The sequence below is a fragment of the Thamnophis elegans genome, chromosome 1 (assembly GCF_009769535.1).
Source record: "Thamnophis elegans isolate rThaEle1 chromosome 1, rThaEle1.pri, whole genome shotgun sequence".
NCBI classification, from domain to species: Eukaryota; Metazoa; Chordata; class Lepidosauria; order Squamata; family Colubridae; genus Thamnophis; species Thamnophis elegans.
Genome location: NC_045541.1, coordinates 16,360,078 through 16,378,847, shown reverse-complemented (window position 1 = coordinate 16,378,847; position 18,770 = coordinate 16,360,078). Strand labels below are relative to the sequence as shown.

The following is an 18,770-nucleotide window of genomic DNA, read 5'->3' as shown; positions in this document are numbered from 1 at the left end:
GGAGTCATTAGTTTATAGCAGGGGTCGGCAACTTTAAACATTCAAACAGCCACAAAGGTTATTATATTATATTAATTATATTAATTATATTAATTATATTAATTATATTAATTATATTAATTATATTAATTATATTAATTATATTAATTATATCATATCATATCATATCATATCATATTATTATAACTTATATTATTTTCATTAGCAAATCTTTTCACAATATATAATTACATATTGTTTTTGTGATTAATCACTATGCTTTAATTATGTTCAATTTGTAATAATGAAAACACATCCTGCATATCAGATATTTACATTATGATTCATAACAGTAGCAAAATTACAGTTATGAAGTAGCAACGAAAATAATTTTATGGTTGGGGGTCACCACAGCATGAGGAACTGTATTAAAGGGTCGCAGCATTGGGAAGGTTGAGAAGCACTGTTCTAAATGGAAGCCCCTTATTCAATTCTGGAGTCGACTGGAAGTCCACAGTCTCCTCCTAGCCTGGCATCCTTTTTCCTCTACCTGTCCTAACTGAAAGCCCTATCAATTGTGGAGCCGACCAGCAACAGGGAGTTGCAGCAGAGCGATGAACGAGCCATATGTGGCTCCAGAGCCGCAGGCTGCTGACCCCAGACAAAGTGAATATTTCTGATGTAAATGTATAGTGTCACTGACTCTTTAAGGCAGAAAGCAGTAAAATACAAATCCAGACATTCAGAATTAATAATATGTCAGATAACATGCTAGGTGCTAGCATGTATTGTGTGACTATTCCCATTTGGCAATGGCATGTTAGAAATTTGAGATCTCCTTGGTAAACTATAGTTGTGCAATGGCACAGTCAAAAGAGAAATTCCCAGCGATTTCTACCATACCCAGTATTAGTTAGCAGGGTTGAGTATGTTTTTGGCTGTTAGAATAAATAATATAGTATGCACTATGTGACTCTGGTTAAGGAAGCTTCATATGTTCATATGCTATTGTTCTTTTCTGTTTAGGCATTATATATGAGAGTGATGAAATGGGGATTTTACCATCTTTTAGTAATAATAGAATGCACAAGGTAGCAGCTTTTCCATGGAGGGAGGGCAAAAACACCTGCTTTTAAAAAAAGCAAGTATACCAATGATGGAATAGAGAGGAATTTTTTAAAAAATGAAGGAATCAGTCACCCATCTTTGCAGAAACTCCCCTTAGTTGTTAAACCGAATGCCCTTCAGAATCATGAAAAGCGAAGTAGAAACATGACGGGGAAAAATTCAGATGAGAACTGTAGAGTGAGCCCGACTCTTACTCAGGCATAAACTATTAACACATACCTTGCTTAATACGTGGAGCACTATTATTGCTATTAGTATCAAAAACCACGTGGTCATCATCTATTTGTAGTGAATTGCCTGAGGGGACTGAAATAAAAGGAAAAAAAGTTTGATTAGAATGGTATATTGGGACAGAGAAAACAGCGATTAACATCTATTTAATACCCCAAGGTTGTAATTGCCTGAAATCCTCTTTTCATTTGAACTTACTTAAACATAAGAAGTAGTTTTCACTTCATTTACATTAAACTGAAAAAGGAGCTTATTCCCACCTTCTGTTATACATCATACTAGCTTTCTAATACATTGTTTATGCAGTTCTTTCACTGAAGACTGAAAGGGACTCCTTATCATCTTTGCTTTTTCTCCCCAGTTCTGAAAGCACATGATAGCAACCACCCATACATGCAGCCTTCAAAGTGAACATGTGAATGAGTTTCTGTTGCAACTCAGCAGGCCCGCCACCGTTCCCACGTGCTTTGAATTCTATAAATTCCAAGTCTTATCAGCCAATAAAAGCTAGCAACAGTTGCTTTCTAAAAAAGATCTAGAAGGATAGAGGCTCTATCTTCCTGCCTTATACCAACAGGCACTGAGAGATGCAGTTAAGTACCAAGAAACAGTTCCACTTACCCCTGTCATGGCAGGTATTTTGGCATTCTTGCAAAGATTTAAAGTTGTTTTGGTTTCCCAGGCAACCTCCATATTGGAATTTTTCACACTGCTGTGACTCTTTGTTGTAGAAATACCTGGGAATTAATCCTCGGCAGACCCCAGGGTCATATTCCAAAAGGCAGAAGGACGGCTTTCCTGTGAATTAGGATTGTTTCAGGGAGGAAAATGATTATGTTTCTTTCCACTGTTATTGTTATTGTTCCCCCTTAACCTCGTAACAAAATCATTAAGTTCTAACTAAAGTTAAATGCTACTCAATCCTCCTATTGACTTCAGGAGGAAAGATTTAGGAAAATCCTTCAATACTCTAGTTTTATAAGATTTTTGTATATCCAGAATGTGAAACATAATGTAATTGTAGTGTATTAGCCACAGTAGTTGTCTAGGGACTTGCTATATCCTCTACTTTGGTTTGCAAATAATATGGCTGATTCAGTTTCCATGATACCCATAACTGAGATGGAATGTGATGAGTTTCACAAGTTGGGTTTATTCTGATATTTTCAGCCACAGTTAGGCAATAGCCCTCAAGAGGGTGGTAAACCTTTGATGCAACCATAATATTTAATATTTAATTTCAGAATCCAGATGGCCTCAATTTTTCAAGAAAGTAAGCTACGCTAGAAAATGTCTCCCACAAAAATATGAGATTTGTATCTTTTTTTTCTTTCTTCCTTATACTCAGTTGTCAGGATTAAACTCAGCTATATCTACACAGTCTTCAAGCGTATGCTACACAAATGATTTCACCACAAACTGTTGAAAGTAAGAACAGCTGCTACAACTTCTAATGCAGCTGGAAAACGGACAATTGTTTGAAAATGGTTTGGTCCAAAAGATTGCGTAATGGTAACTCGGCTAAATTTGTTAATTAAACATCCGACTTCTCATTCTGTTATTTATTTACAAAATTTATATCCTGTCTTTCCTTCAGGAGCTCCAGGTGGCATAAATATATACCACTCCTTCCTTCCACTTTTAATGCCAACAACAGTGCTGTGAATCAGGTTGGGCTGAGACCAATTGGCCCAAAGTTACCCAGTTTTTAACATCTGAATTGTTTTATATTGTTGTTTTATGATGTTTTAAGATGCCCAAAATTGTTTGACAGCGAGATGGATAGCATATGAATTTAATAAATAAATAAATTAATCTCTGGGGATAGATCTGAACTTGGTTCTTGCACTTTTAATTCAACAGTTTACGCACTATATCTATGTTAGTCTAATTACAGTGAAATGCTCCATATCATTTGATTCTAATCTCAAACTTTAAACCTAAGGGCCAAACTTAAATTTTGGTGATGTGGGAAGAAATTAATCTATTTCAGGATGAATCTGACTTAGTGTTAGTAGCATCCAGAGGTATTTCTGCTTGATGCCTATATCTCCTAAGAAAGAATAGATAGCACTGTACTTTTTGTCAGTTTTTGGATCCAGAAATTAATGTCTGAAATGAAATGAACTTTAATGCAATTCTCCCAAAAGTATGGATTCTTATGGGTAAAAATATCTTATTGAATAATAAAACAATAATAAAAAAAGAAAATATGTCTTGCAACATATTGATTCTAATTCTCATGCCACTGCTTTCCCGTTGCTTTGATAGGTTTTAATGGGTTTCAAGATAATGGTTCTTTTACAATCAAGATATTCATGTGCAAGGCCACTTAAAACCTAATTAACTAAGGATAATTCAGTTGATGTGATATGAACACTAATAATTAATCTTGGCAATGTTCGTTTCTCATTCATTATTCATATTACAATACAAACTTAATTGTGATACAATTATATTGCATTATACATTGTAAACTGTAAGTTAAAAATTATTGTACTGCATTGTACTATTAATATGACGCCCTCCAAAACCAAACATCATAAATAAAAATGATCTACTTAAGCCCCTCTCCTTCTTACAGATGAAAGAAACATTAAAATAAATCATTATAGTTATTGTTTCCTATGATAAGTACAACAATCTTATAAGCTCATAAGAACTTGAGACATTTGAGTAAAATCTGCATAGTAACTTAACCCAGCCTTATTTCTGTTGGGAAATTATTCCTTAATACTGAGAGATTACAAAACACAAAGAAACAGTTAAGTTACCATTCTTAAGTCTTGATCTCTCTGTGTTTTTTGGCACATCTGTAATAGAAAAAAGAAATGTAACAGTAAAAGTTCTCATACGGGCATAATCTTTCTTTCTCTAATACATACATACACACACATCATCATCATCATCATCATCATCTATATACTGTATATCTATATCTACATGTTGCATTTGTGCTGAAAAATAAATAAATAAATAAATGCAACACAAATGTAACAAAGGCAACATAAAAATGGCTTTCTGCCTGGATGGCTCCTAGGGTGATCTGAATGACAGAAAAGGGAAGCAGTATGCTGCCTCCCATATTTGGGCATACCAGGGATTGTGACACAATACATACATACATACACATACACATACACACACACACGTGTGTGTGTGTGTAGATTTGGAGATGATGACGACTTCTTTTCAATAGAAACATCTTGTGGAGGCTGGTTTTCAGTTTTTTCCTTTGCTTCTCAAAATTTGCACATCACAATTGTTTTTTAAAAAATGTAGATTTTCTTTGTCATTGCCGCATCTACGTGGAACTCTTTTCTTTCATAAATATCAAACAGTGAAGCTGCAATCCATTAGTGTCATTGTTGGACTATGAATGTGTTCCTCTGAATACATTAATTTTATGTATTTATTAAATATATATAATACTCATTTCACAGTGTGAGCTGACACCTAGCAGCTAATATACTCTAACATACTGATATCAAGAATTAAAAAAATCAGAATAAAAATCAAGAAAGACACATACGTATATAGTGCTGGGGATAACTAAACAAATCACATATCAATGGCCTGTGCAACATCCTGGCCATAGAACCAGGAGGAAGAATTAGGTCTAAAGGCCAAGAGGATCAGGGTCATCTGAATCTCAGTGATGAAGGGGAGAGGGGAATGCTGTTCTACAAGACCGCCAGAGCCACAGAGTTCCTGGGTTCTATAAAATAAAACTCTTTAATAGATGGCACTTGTAACGTATCAACTCAGTCCAATCTGGTTGGGCAGGCTGAGATAATTGAGAGATAGTACCAACAAACTCTGCTGAAAATGATGAAGTTGGATATAAGAAATGTAGACAAAGCATCTAAACTAATTTCAGCAAATAGACAAGCAATAGGGTTCTAGTAATCAAACTTGAGAGATGTTACAAGCTATACATGTTGCAGAATATATGAACATCTTATGAGCGTGATTCTTTTTCACATCTTATAAATGTATGGACACACATTGTTTTTCAAATGACTCAGAAAATGTAACTATGACATCTTTTTCAGTTCCAAATTCAGAACATCTCCATACAGTTTTGTTTTCCATGAGTATTTATTTATCATCTGTCAAATTTAGATATTACCAGTGGTGAAATTCCAAAATGTTCCCTACCGGTTCTATGGGCATGGCTTGATGGACGTGACTTGGTGATCATGTGACCGGGCAAGCGTGGCTTGGTGCAACAAGCAGGAACCACACAGAGTCACAGAGAGCTCAAACACAAACTATCACACTTTACACAAAAATAACACAAAAGCTACACAACTGACTCACACACAATTTTACATACGATCAGCTGTGACAATCAGCTGTGCCGTGCAATTGTGGGAACTTTTTTAAAAACTTTTTAAACGCATTTTTACTACCAGTTCGGGTGAATAGGTAGTAAAAAAAATGCTTAAAAAATGCACAGCACAGCTGATCGTCACAGCTGATTGTCGGAACCTTTTAAAAAAACTTTTTAAAGCATATTTTTACTACCTACTTGCCCTAACTGGTGGTAAAATAAAAGCTAATTTTTTTTTTAAAAAAAAGGTTCCGATGATCAGCTGTGACAATCAGTTGTGCCGTGCGATCCTCGGAACCTTTTTAAAAAAACTTTTTTAAAGCATATTTTAACTACCGATTCGGGTGAACCGGCCCGAACCAGTAGCATTTCACCCATCTCCCGGAGTGATTCTGGGCAATATAAGATTAAAAGCTTAAAAGCCATCTAAAAATACAGTGCATCAATAAGAAGAGCCAGATAAAAACAAGAATAAAATAAGTTAGAAGTTAAAAGGTGTGTGTCTGTGTGGGTAGGGGAGAGACTTAAAGGTGCCAACCAACCCCACTGTTGGTCAGTGAGCCCCATTCGAATCGGCAAAGCCAGGTCTTCAAACTCTTTCAAAAGGCCAGGAGAGTGATGGCCCATCTCACTTTTGAAGGGAGAATATCCCAGAAGATGGGGAAAATGGAAGAGAAGCTCTTGTCCTGGACCCCTTTCATTCTTTAAATGAAAGGCTCTATAACAGACCTTCCCTGCCTGCATAATGACGTCACCTTCCTTCTAATTTTAAAAGGACTTTGGATTTTCTTGGAGATTAAAGCTGAGGGGCATGACTTAAGCTTTTTTCCCTTGGAGACTGGGATCTCATTTCCTCGTCTGACTTTTGTTATGTTTGAATTAAACACTTCTCCTTACGCTGCATTTTGTGCACCCTTAAACATGCACCTGGGGCCCTGACTGGTTTAGCTTCTCGAGGTCAGCATACCAAATTCTTGATGTTTATTATACTTGCCCACTGCAGCGCTTTTCACTTGCCTTGACTGAATTAAGTAAGACTGTTTTTTCTGGCAGAAAGATTTATTAAAAGTTGCAGCTTGGGATTTTCTTAACCAGCCAGCTATTTGATAGTACTTTTCTCTGCTGGAAACTCTGGAATAACTAAATCCCTACTGAATTAACTTCTTGGTATAAGATATATTTCCCACTTGGACTTTTAGTATATATGGGCATAAGTTATTGTGCTTCACTTTATTACACTTCACACTTAGTGCAAGTTTTTTTTTTTACAAGGCCCTCCACTAGCAAAAAGATTATGATTCACTGAAAGCTCAGATGATTAGCATTTTTAGCAATAAAATATTTTTAATTAAAGTATGTACATTGGTTTTCTTTTTTAGACATACTATTGCACACTATATAAATGTGTTTATGTAGACTGGTAAACCAAAACATTTGTGTGATTTGCTTTATTGCAATATGTGCTTTATTACAGTGGTCTGGAACCAAACCTGTAATATCTCTGAGGTATGTATTACTAAACCTGGATAACAACTGCTTTATGTGTATAGTGTTAGGACTGACTGAAGTTTAAAACAGGGAAATTGCCCAGAGCATCAAATTTACATCTGTTGGAATGTGGGGTAGGCTGATGGATATTTAGGACTTAATGTTCATTTTGCCTGGTGAAAATGAGATATGAAACTTACTATTCAAAATACTTTTTGAAGTGTTAAGTTTATCTTTGATTTAGTTTTAATTCCAAGAAGGACCAGAGTTCAGGTGTACAAAGATGTTTCACATGCACATGGCAGCAAATTTAATTTGTGATGTCTCCAGAGATGGCTGTAGTCACTGACAGTTTGGGAAACTACAAGAATAGAGTGGTTGGATCAATGATGTAATTTGGTGCAAGGCTGCTTCCTATGTGTTTCCACACGCTACCCTGGAGGCCTCCAATACAAGAAACAAGCAATATCCAGCTGTTCACTGCAAGATCTCCTGCCATCTTTTCTGACTATATAGCACAGGTGGAAATATGTAACTATTCTAAATCATATTTGTTTTTAACTGACATTATCCTTGCCTGCTTTGTGTTTGTGTTTTTTTAAAGTTAATCTCAAAAATACAATCTGACAATAATATAGTGGCAACTATTCTTGAAACTGTTTGAAGGAAATACTATATTCTATGACGGCACCTAGACACTCAAATTTCCTTTCGAAAAAATATGAAATCATTTTTATTCCAATTTTTATCTATATTGTTATGTAATAATTGTGACTGGGGCTGTTTTGTGCATGTGTGTGTAATGTGTGTGTGTGAGTGTGTGTGTGTGTATGTATGTATGTATGTATGTGTGTGTATATATATATATATATATATATATATATATATATATATATATATATATATATATATATATAACACTAACACACACACACACACACACACACACACACACACACACATATATATAAAATAAAGGTTAGTGGGACATGGGGGCTCAGTGGGTAAGACGCTGAGCTTATTGGTCAGAAAGATTGGCAGTTCGGCGGTTTGAATCCTTAGCACCGAGTAACGGAATGAGCTCCTGTTACTTGTCCCAGCTTCTGCCAACCTAGCAGTTTGAAAGCATGTAAAAAATGCAAGTAGAAAAATAGGGATCACCTTTGGTGGAAAGGTAACAGCGTTCTATGTGCCTTTGACGTTTAGTGATGTGGCCACATGACCACAGAGACATCTTCAGGCAGCGCTGACTCTTCGGCTTTGAATCGGAGATGAGCACCACCCCCTAGAGTCAGGAATGACTCTAGCACATATGTGCGAGGGGAACCTTTACCTTTTTATTATAAAGGTTAAATATTCTTGCCCTGAGGACAATGATCAGTTTTAAAGGCACCACATAGTAGAAAAAAAATGACCGAAATAAAACGGCTATGCTTCCTTTTTAAAGAAGGAATACATTTTTTAAACCACATGCAAATATTACATATCTGCATGCATATCTGCAACAAGTGTCTAAATGAAGAATGTAAAAACTTTCTCACATCGTTAAAATCCTACACTTAATCGCAAATACTTCCCTCCCGATCATGTATATATTTGCATAAATTCTGCAGGTAAGCCAGTAGTACATAATATGACAATCTGATAAATTGTCTGAAGAACTGGCTTTTGTCTGACACTTAAAAAATGCTGATTTTTTTTTTTGAAAAAAAGAATTGTAGTAAGGAATATACTGACCTTTTACAACACATGTTTTTTGACATTCATCTAGGGTTAAAAAGTTGTTTTCATTGCCTTGACATCCGCCAAAGTTGAAAAGTTCACAGTGGCCAGTATGAATGTTGAAATAATAGCGGGTGTGAAGGGCTTTGCACGGACCAGAATCAGCTTTCAAGGCGCAGATTGACATGCCTAGTATGAGTGGGGATGAATTGAGACCTGGAAGAATGCAAATGACAATATTGCCTGACATAAATTGCACAGTATAACAGACAAATGCATTTGAAGGAATCTAAACATGATGTGAGAGTAATGGGGGATGGCGACCACGGTGGCAGAGACTGGGCTCCAAAAACATCAGCACTCCCCTCCTCCTCTGCTAAAGTGGCTCAGGCTAGTTCCAAACTTTGGCCCCCTGGATTGGGGCACTTACTCATCGTTAAGGCTGCCATCTATGAATCACTGGACTTTCTACTTTCTACATCTTGCCCTGCCTGCATACGGCCGCCTTATATATCATCCACTTTTGATCTGGCGGCCAAGGACGTCTCCCCAGGACATAGGAGGGGAGAGAAACGGAGTACCTCTCCCCCCCCTTTTCACATTGTTACACATCTAACTGCGCAATTTTTTAAATAGTATGATGAGTGTATGGGATTGGTTGTGATTGAATGAATGGCCCACTTTTATTATTATATTGTTGTAAATTTCTGTGTTTTAACTCTTACGTGGGGACTGTTTGGGGGAGTGCATGGGTATGTATGATTCGGAGGACCTGCCGGGAGATGCGGGGGCCATGGGGGTGGTTGAGGGGACCAGAGACACGGGAGAGGGTCGGGGTATTACGGTCGTAACAGGGAGGGGCAGATATGGCGGGGACTTTAGGGCAGGCCATTACCGGGGAAGGAGGGTTCGCTACATTACAGAGATCCCTCCTTCCGGCCCTATGAGTCCCACTCCGAGACCAGATGGCGCAAGTAGTCAGGACCCTGGACTCAGGATGCTGTCGCTAAATGCCAGGTCTGTGGTACATAAAGCTCCTCTCGTCCGGGACTTAATTTTAGACGAGAGGGCAGACCTGGCATGTATTACTGAAACCTGGCTGGGCCCAGAGGGAGGAGTCCCCCTTGTAGAGCTGTTCCCAGAAGGATTTCAGGTGCTGCACCAGCCGAGAGCCCAGGGAAGGGGTGGGGGTGTGGCCATTGTTATCCGGGAGTCGTTAGTTCCTCGTAGGGTCCCTGCTCCGGAGCTTGTCGGGTGTGAGTCTCTGCTGATAAAGTTGGACCTCAAGGGTCAAGTGGGTCTGCTGTTAACGTACCTGCCTCCCAACAGCGTTGCAGCAGCCCTCCCCTCGCTCCTCGAGTCGGTAGCCGAGCTGGCGATTGAGTTCCCTAGGTTGATGGTCCTGGGGGACTTTAATTTGCCGTCGCTCGGTGAAAACTCTGATGGGGCGCAGGAGTTCATGGCTTCCATGACAGCCATGGGCTTGACCCAAGTAATCCGGGGCCCAACCCATTCGGCGGGTCACATGCTCGACCTCGTATTCCTCTCGGAGCAGTGGATTGGTGATCTTGGTCTGAGGGGTAACGACATCATACCCCTGTCGTGGTCAGACCACTTCCTACTGAGGCTCGACTTCCGGAGACCAAACCCCCACTGTAGGGAGGAGGAACCGACCAGGTGGTTCCGCCCCAGGCGACTTATGGAACCATTAAGGTTCCAGACGGAGCTTGGGGTTATTCCTGATACTTTCGCCCACAGTCCGGTAGAGACTCTGGTTGCTGCTTGGCACTCGGCAGCATCGGAGGCCCTCGACCGGATTGCGCCACTACGGCCCCTCCGAGGCGGTGGATCCCGGAGACCTCCTTGGTTTACCGAGGAACTCCGGGAGATGAAGCGCCGGAGGAGATGCCTAGAGCACCGATGGAGGTCCGATAAGTCCGAATCGAACCGAGCAATGGTAACCACCAGCACCAAGGAATACACCAGGGCACTTAGGGCAGCGAAAAGATCTCACATAGCCACCTTGGTTGCGTCCGCTGAGTCCCGCCCAGCCGCCCTGTTTAGGATAACCCGCTCCCTACTAAATAAGAGGGAAGCGGGGGAACCCTTGCAGGGTAGAGCTGAGGATTATGCCCAATTCTTAGCGGACAAAATTGCTCGGTTTCGGTCGGACTTGGACTCCATCCCTGCAGTTCCAGCCGAGGCACAAGAGGATCAAGTAGACCATCTCTGGGTTGAGTTTCAGGATGTTGCCCCCGGGGATGTGGACAAGGCCATGAGGGCTGTAAGTGCCTCCACCTGTGTACTGGACCCGTGTCCCTCATGGCTGGTTACTAACAGCAGTGGGGTGACACGAGGCTGGATCCAGGCGGTTGTTACCGCCTCTCTTCGGGAGGGGAACTTCCCCGCCGCACTGAAAGCGGCGGTGTTGAGACCCCTCCTAAAGAAGCCATCTCTGGATCCAGCTGTTCTTAATAACTATCGCCCAGTCTCCAACCTTCCGTTCCTTGGGAAGGTTGTTGAGAAGGTGGTGGCCTTCCAGCTCCAGCGGTCCTTGGAGGAAGCAAACTATCTCGACCCCTTCCAGTCAGGCTTCAGACCCGGTTACAGCACAGAAACCGCTTTGGTCGCATTGACCGATGATCTTTGGAGAGCCAGAGATGGAGGACATCCCTCCATCCTGGTTCTCCTTGACCTCTCAGCGGCGTTCGATACCATCGACCATGGTATCCTTCTGCGACGACTGCGGGAGGTGGGAGTGGGAGGCACCGTGTTGCGGTGGTTCTCCTCCTACCTCTCGGACAGGTCGCAGTCGGTGTTAGTGGGGGGGCAGAGATCGTCCCCTAGGCCCCTAACATATGGGGTGCCTCAGGGTTCGGTCTTATCCCCCCTACTATTCAACATCTACATGAAACCGCTGGGAGAGATCATCCGAAGGCACGGGATAAGATACCATCAATATGCGGACGATACCCAGCTGTATCTGTCTGCCCCGTGCCAACTCAATGAAGCGGCAGACGTGATGAACCGAGGCCTTGAGGCCGTTATGGACTGGATGAGGGCTAACAAGCTTGTACTCAACCCAGAAAAGACCGAGTGGCTGTTGTGCTTCCCTCCCAAAGATTCGACCAATATTCCATCACTCAGGCTGGGGGGTCAAATTTTACACCCCTCAGAGAGGGTTCGCAACTTGGGAGTCCTCCTGGATCCACAGCTATCTTTTGACCACCACCTGACGGCTGTGACCAGGGGGGCATTCGCCCAGGTTTGCCTGGTGCGCCAGTTGCGACCCTACCTGAATCGGGAGGCTCTCACAACAGTCACTCGGGCCCTTGTGACCTCTAGGCTGGAATACTGCAATGTGCTCTACATGGGGCTGCCCTTGAAGAGCATCCGGCGACTTCAGCTAGTCCAGAACGCGGCCGCGCGAGTGATTGTGGGTGCACCTCGGTTCACCCACATAACACCTATCCTCCGCGAGCTGCGCTGGCTACCTGTCGATCTCCGGATGCGCTTCAAGGTGCTACTAGTCACCCATAAAGCCCTGCATGGTAGTGGATCTGCGTACTTGAGAGACCGCCTTCTGCCAATCACCTCCCTGCGACCAATTAGATTTCATAGATTGGGCCTCCTCCGAATTCCATCGGCCAGCCAGTGCCGGCTGGCAACCACAAGGAGGAGGGCCTTCTCAGTAGTAGCCCCGACCCTTTGGAACGAGCTCCCCGTGGAGATTCGTACCCTCACCACCGTCCAGGCCTTCCGCACAGCCCTTAAGAACTGGCTAGCCCGTCAGGCCTGGGGACAAAGATAGCCGCCCCTCCCGAATGATGAATGAATGTTGCTTATTATTTTTTACTATATGTGTCTACGTCATTGTTTGTATTCCCCTTCCTGATTTTTATGTGAGCCGCCCTGAGTCCCCTCAGGGAAAAGGGCGGCCTACAAATGTTAATAAACATTCAAACATTCAAACAAACATGTATCATATATACTCAGTTCTTTTTCCAAGAGGCAGAAGGAGAATATATGTGAAATATATCAAGGAGCTGCTGATTCAGCTCTACAGAGGAATTATTTACTCTGTCATCTGCACCTCTATAACTGTGTGGTTTGGCTCTGCAACCAAACAAGACAGACACAGACTTCAACAGATAATTAGAACTGCAGAAAAAACAATTGCTACCATCCTGCCTTCCATTGAGGACCTGTATATTGCATGTGTCTAAAAGAGGGCTGTGAAAAAGTCTACAGACCCTTCACATCCTGGACATAAATTGTTTCAACTTCTACCCTCAAAACAAGGCTATAGGGCACTGCACACCAGAACAACTAGACACAAGGACAGCTTTCCCCCCATTCCATTACTCTGCTAAACAACTAATTCCCACAACACTGTCAAACTATTTAATAAGGCTGTATTACTATTATTTTTCTCATCTTTCCTATTACCTATCTGCTTTCTACTTAGGATTATAACTTTGTTGCTTGTATCTTTATGATTTATATTGTTTTATTTAGTTTCCTAATATGATTTATGCTGATTGCTTATTTAGTATCCTATCACTAAGTGTTGTATCTTATGATTTATGATGAATGTATTTTATGATGATTATGATCATGATTTATCACTTATAGCTTTTATGTTCACTGAGAGCTTATGCACTAAAGACAAATTCCTTGTGTGTCCAATCACACTTCACCAATAAAGAATTCTACTCTACTCTACTCTACTCTACTCCACTCTACTCCACTCCACTCCACTCCACTCCACTCCACTCCACTCCACTCCACTCCACTCCACTGTTTGGTCCAACATTACTGTACATTTATCTTTCTTTCTTTCTTTCTTTCTTTCTTTCTTTCTTTCTTTCTTTCTTTCTTTCTTTCTTTCTTTCTTTCTCTCTCTCTCTCTCTCTCTCTCTCCCTCCCTCCCTCCCTCCCTCCCTCTCTCTCTCTCTCTCTCTCGTCACTGCTGACGTCTGATGACTGGCTGAACTAGTCCCTGTGGGTTTTCTTTTCGTGCCTTTTTATTTCTATGAATAATAATTGAGCAACCCAATATTCCTTCCTCTTTCCATTTTTCTTTAGTAAAGTTCTGTTTATCCTTGCCTCCTTCTTTGAACTATGAGAGACTGGCTGACCTAAAATGACCCATTTGGTTTCATTTCTAAGGCAGGATTGGACATCTAGTTTATAACCTGGTACCCTAACCACTGCATCAAACTGGTTTTCATTCTTTCATGTATGGAGTACCATTATACCCTAAAATCAAATGAGTTTGTCTGATTGCCCTGGGAATAAAATAACTACAAACAATTAATTTTCAATCTCAAACTGTCTACCGTGGACCTCACCCCATTCTTAAGAGGTCCATAAAGGGGGCATGCATAAGCGCACCAGCATGCCTACTGTCCCTGTCTTACTGTCCCCATTTATCTGTATTTACTTCCTTTGTTCATGTTTATGTTCATACCTATACTTGGTATCTTGTACATGTTTGACAAGCAAACAAAAAAACTTGTAACTGTAATTCATATAGAATCTGGCAGTGTCATAATAAAAAAATTTCTACTGGATGTAGAAATCTAAAATCTAGATTTTAGTTTATTTGGTGGAAAGGGAGCAGTTGCTTAATTTGGCATTTAGTCTGCAATCTGAATTTTATTTATTTCTTAAAGTCATTGACTTTAGAACAGAATTTCCTCTTGACAGAAGCAGGCGAAAATCCTGACCTTCTGTCCCTTTGTCCAGGCAGGCTAGGAACCCATTCTGACAATACTCCAGCTTTTTTTAAAAATGCCATGAGGTTACCTATCTAAAGCAAGGACCCAGTAAAAATTCACGCTGGGTTTGCCTGGATCAGCCAGTTGCCAGCTTACTTGCAAGATAAAGCATGGAAGAGTACTATCAGCTACTCAGATATGCATGCACAAGCGCCCCTGAGCCCAATTTGTAACCCCACTTATATTTGCTGTTTGGGGGAGGCTGCATATAGTAGTGTTTGCTAAGTATTTCACTATACCTATCCCATAAATAAATATATTGGTAGCTAGTTCCAACATAGTTTTTCAAGAGCAATAGTTAAATAAAGATACCTTACCAAATGCAGCAAAGGAATGGGAAAGGTTTCGTTTGCTTAACACTGCTGGCCATACACTGGGGGCTTATCAAGACACAGGAAGAGCCTAAAACCTCTTTTCCTGGATGGCAGATGAACAATTTCATTCTTCTTACTATGATGTTCTTTATATAACTATTGCTTAAACTATAATCTTTCTTTTTATCAATTCAAGGATCATGTACCCCTTTCAACCTTGCTTTAAAAAATACTTATTTTCCTCTTCATTGAAAGCATTTGCCTACTATCCAAGAATGGACATTGAAAGTAACAAACCTAGCCGAGATGGCTAAAATATCTGCTTATCTTAAGGACTATTCAAACGAGAGATATAAATGAGACTGGAAAAAATGGATTGATTATACTCAAAATAAATATGGGACTAAGAAATTCCAGATAGCTTATGATTAAGACCAGGAGTGATATAAATTGTTTAGAGTTAGCCTAGCAAGGAGGAGCTAAAGCTCAATTGAAAGACATTATTAACTTTTTACTCTCTTTTCAAATATATTTTAGACTGTTTTTGTTAAGACTTATACCTTGTATTGGTTCTGGGAAGTCGGGGGGGGGGAAGGTTGGGGGGGATCTGGGTGGGAGGGTGGGAGGAAGGGAAGTAAATATTTGCAACTAAATTAGGCTGGGGGGAGGTGTTGGGTTTTAAAGCACTATGATCATACATGTATACTGTTTTGTCTTATTTTTTAAACAAAGAAGGAGCAAGATATGTTATTTATATTGAAATGGAATTATAAATACCATCAACACAAAATGGAACTTGCTCAGACGCTGAAATACATCAAGTGAATGAGAGGAAGAGTGGGAAGCAGAGGAGAGAAGTAAGATAGGAAGAAAGGGATAGGAGAGAGGGCAGGGGGGGGGAAGATGAGGAGAATAAGGAGGAGTGGAAAGGGGAGAGAGGAGAAGGAGAAAGGAAGGGGAAGTAGAGTAGAAAAGGATGATGGAAGGAAGAAAGGAGGGAGGGAGGGGGAGGAGAGACGGAGAAAAAAGTGTTGGATAAGGCACAAATATGGTGTATGGAGAACAGAAGAGCCAATAATTGGTTTTTTTCTTTTTCTTTCGGGAGCTGATGGTAAGATGAATTGATGTAAATATTTAACAACACAACATGATATTGGCTATGTAATAGTAATAGTATACATGTGAATATATGTTATGAAAATGGAAAATAGAAAGTTTTCATATGAAAGCGTAATTACTATGTGTATTATTATAGGATGTAATTATAAAAAGAAACAAGAATATCACTGACCATGAGCATACTGCTGAAAAGTAGTTCATTGGTACAATATTTTTTCACTTGCAAGTTAGCATGAAAAAGGACTGAATATTTATACTACATATAGCATACATTGTCTATATATGTTTATACTATTACGAAGTTCAATATTAGTTTATCTCTTAAATGGCACTATTTTATCTATACATCCCTATAGATATGTATAGCTTCATTCAACCCTTTGACTATGTATTGTTGAGACTTAAAGAAGAATAACTAATCTCTAGAGGGCAGCATCTGCCTAGAAATTACACATCAAAGAGCCATCAGTTCCCTGGAAGTTACAAATCTGAAGTGTCACGCACACTGTTCATTTATTTCTTTCCGTTGAAGATTACAAATAACAAATCTTAATATGATATAGATCTATATTTTCTTTTTAAAAAAAGATGAGATAAGACATAATCAATGTTTAAGGATCCTATTCTTTTAAAGGAGTCACTCTTTCTCCCCCCCTAAACTGCTTGGCAGCCTTTTAGTGCAAATGCAAAATCTGGAAAAGATACTCATGTGTACACATCCGTAGGCAGAGATATTTTAATTTTTTGGTTCTTTTGCTGTGAAGTTTACGAGCAAGAAATTTCCCCCACTTTTTAGAAGTTAATTGTTCCCAAGCGGCTTTGTCAGGTAGTCCTCAACTTACGACCACAGCTGAATCCAAAATTTATGTTTCTAAGAGAGAAATTTGTTAAGTGAGTTTTGTTCCGCTTTACGACTTTTCTTCCCACAGTTGTTCATTGAATCACTGCAGTTGTTAAATCAGAAGCATGAATCTGGTGTCCCCATTGACTTTGCTTGTCAGAAGGGGATCACATAATCCCAGGACACTGCAACCGTCATAAATATGAACAAGGACCAGGATACCTGTGAGACCGCCTACTGCCACATACCTCCCAACGGCCAATGAGATCCCACAGAGTGGGCCTCCTTCAGATGCCGTCAGCCAGACAGTGTCGGCTGGCAGCTCCCCGGAGGAGAGCCTTCTCTGTGGCTGCTCCGGCCCTTTGGAATGAACTACTCCAGATCCGGACCTTGCCCACTCTCATGGCCTTCCGAAAAGCTGTTAAAACCTGGCTATTCCGGCAGGCCTGGGGCTGCTGACCTCACTGCTGAGGTCCAGCCCCAATCAGATTGGGTGTATGGGTGATGTTTTAAATTGTTTTCCTTTTTTTATTAATTATTTTCTTTTCACTTTGTAAGCCGCCCGGAGTCCTCCAGGATTGGGCGGCTATAAATCTACTACATAAAATAAATAATAAAATAAATAATAAGTTACCAAGCATCTGAATGTAAATCACATGCCCATGGGGATACATTGCATCATTACACCCAGTCAATGCCGAATTCAGTCTCTACCTCCTGCCAACGTGATAGGAGCCTTAATCTGCATATTTCAGGGTAAGACTAATCTGATCCTGGATACAACCTAAATACTGTTGCTTTTGTCAAACAAGTTCCTCTTGAATTATCCCCCTGCCCTGATCCCATCCTAGGACTGACCACAGGAGGTCATTCTGATTATTTTCTCCCTTGCAGTTGCTATCAGTTTAGATCAGCATCCCCCAACCTTTTGGGCAACAGGGACTGGTTTCATAGAGAGAGGCTTTTCCATGTACCAGTTTGTGTACTGCCTGCATCCCATGGATGGGGCTTCACTTATTTGTGCATACCAGTTTCTGGCATGCCATGGATTGGTACCAGTCCATCGACTGGGGGTTGGGAACGCTTGGTTTAGATCAGGGGCCGGCAACCTTAAACACTCAAAGAGCCACAAAGGTCCTACCCAGAAACCCCTCATTCAATTCCGGAGCCAATCAGAAGTCCCGTTTCCCCACCATAGAGTCTCCTCCTAGTGCGGCATCCTTTTTCCTCTACCTGTCCTAACCAAAAGCCTTACCAATTGTGGAGCTGACCAGAAAACACACCCCTTGCCATAGAGTCTCCTCCTAGCGTGTCTTGCTCTCTCTCCCCCCCCCCAAACCGGAAGCTCCTCTCAAAATTGTGGTGCTGACTGGCAAGAGGGAGCCACAGCAGAGGGATGAAAGAGCTACATCCCTCCAGAGCTGTGGGTTGCTGACCCCTGGTTTAGATCATTCCTATCTGTCAATGGGGATGGTTATGATTGGAGCCAGAAAACCTCTCTGCCCCCCAAAATGGCCAGGCCAAATTGGGAGAGACCTAAAGCTGGTCCATCTATGGCTACAGTGCCTCCCTCTTTTCCTCTGCTCTGACCAGGGAGGAAGATAAGAGTATAAATTGTTTAGTAGAAAGGATGGGACAAATTTCAGTGCCCCAAAGAGAAGGAGGGCAGGGAGAAGGAAGCCATTGAACAATGGGAGCTTAATGCTATCTATCATGTACAATTGGGAAAAAGGAAATTCTTTTTTTAAATATCTCAACAATTATTAAATGACATTAAAAACCTGAGTGCACAATCAAATCTTGATTCACTATGTTCATGTGAAAATGTC

At 40.9% G+C, this 18,770-nt stretch overlaps 1 protein-coding gene across 2 annotated transcripts in view; it reads right to left on the bottom strand.

The window, feature by feature from the left end:
* Nucleotides 1-18,770, bottom strand: part of TFPI (tissue factor pathway inhibitor) — a 47,053-nt gene that overhangs the window by 8,517 nt on the left and 19,766 nt on the right. For both annotated transcript variants that reach the window (XM_032235332.1, XM_032235248.1), the window contains exons 3-6: nt 8,900-9,100; nt 4,113-4,151; nt 1,960-2,136; nt 1,327-1,413 (exon numbers count right to left, since the gene is read on the bottom strand). In XM_032235332.1, the coding sequence (XP_032091223.1) occupies nt 1,327-1,413; nt 1,960-2,136; nt 4,113-4,151; nt 8,900-9,100 (504 nt within the window). The remainder of the gene's footprint in view (nt 1-1,326; nt 1,414-1,959; nt 2,137-4,112; nt 4,152-8,899; nt 9,101-18,770) is intronic.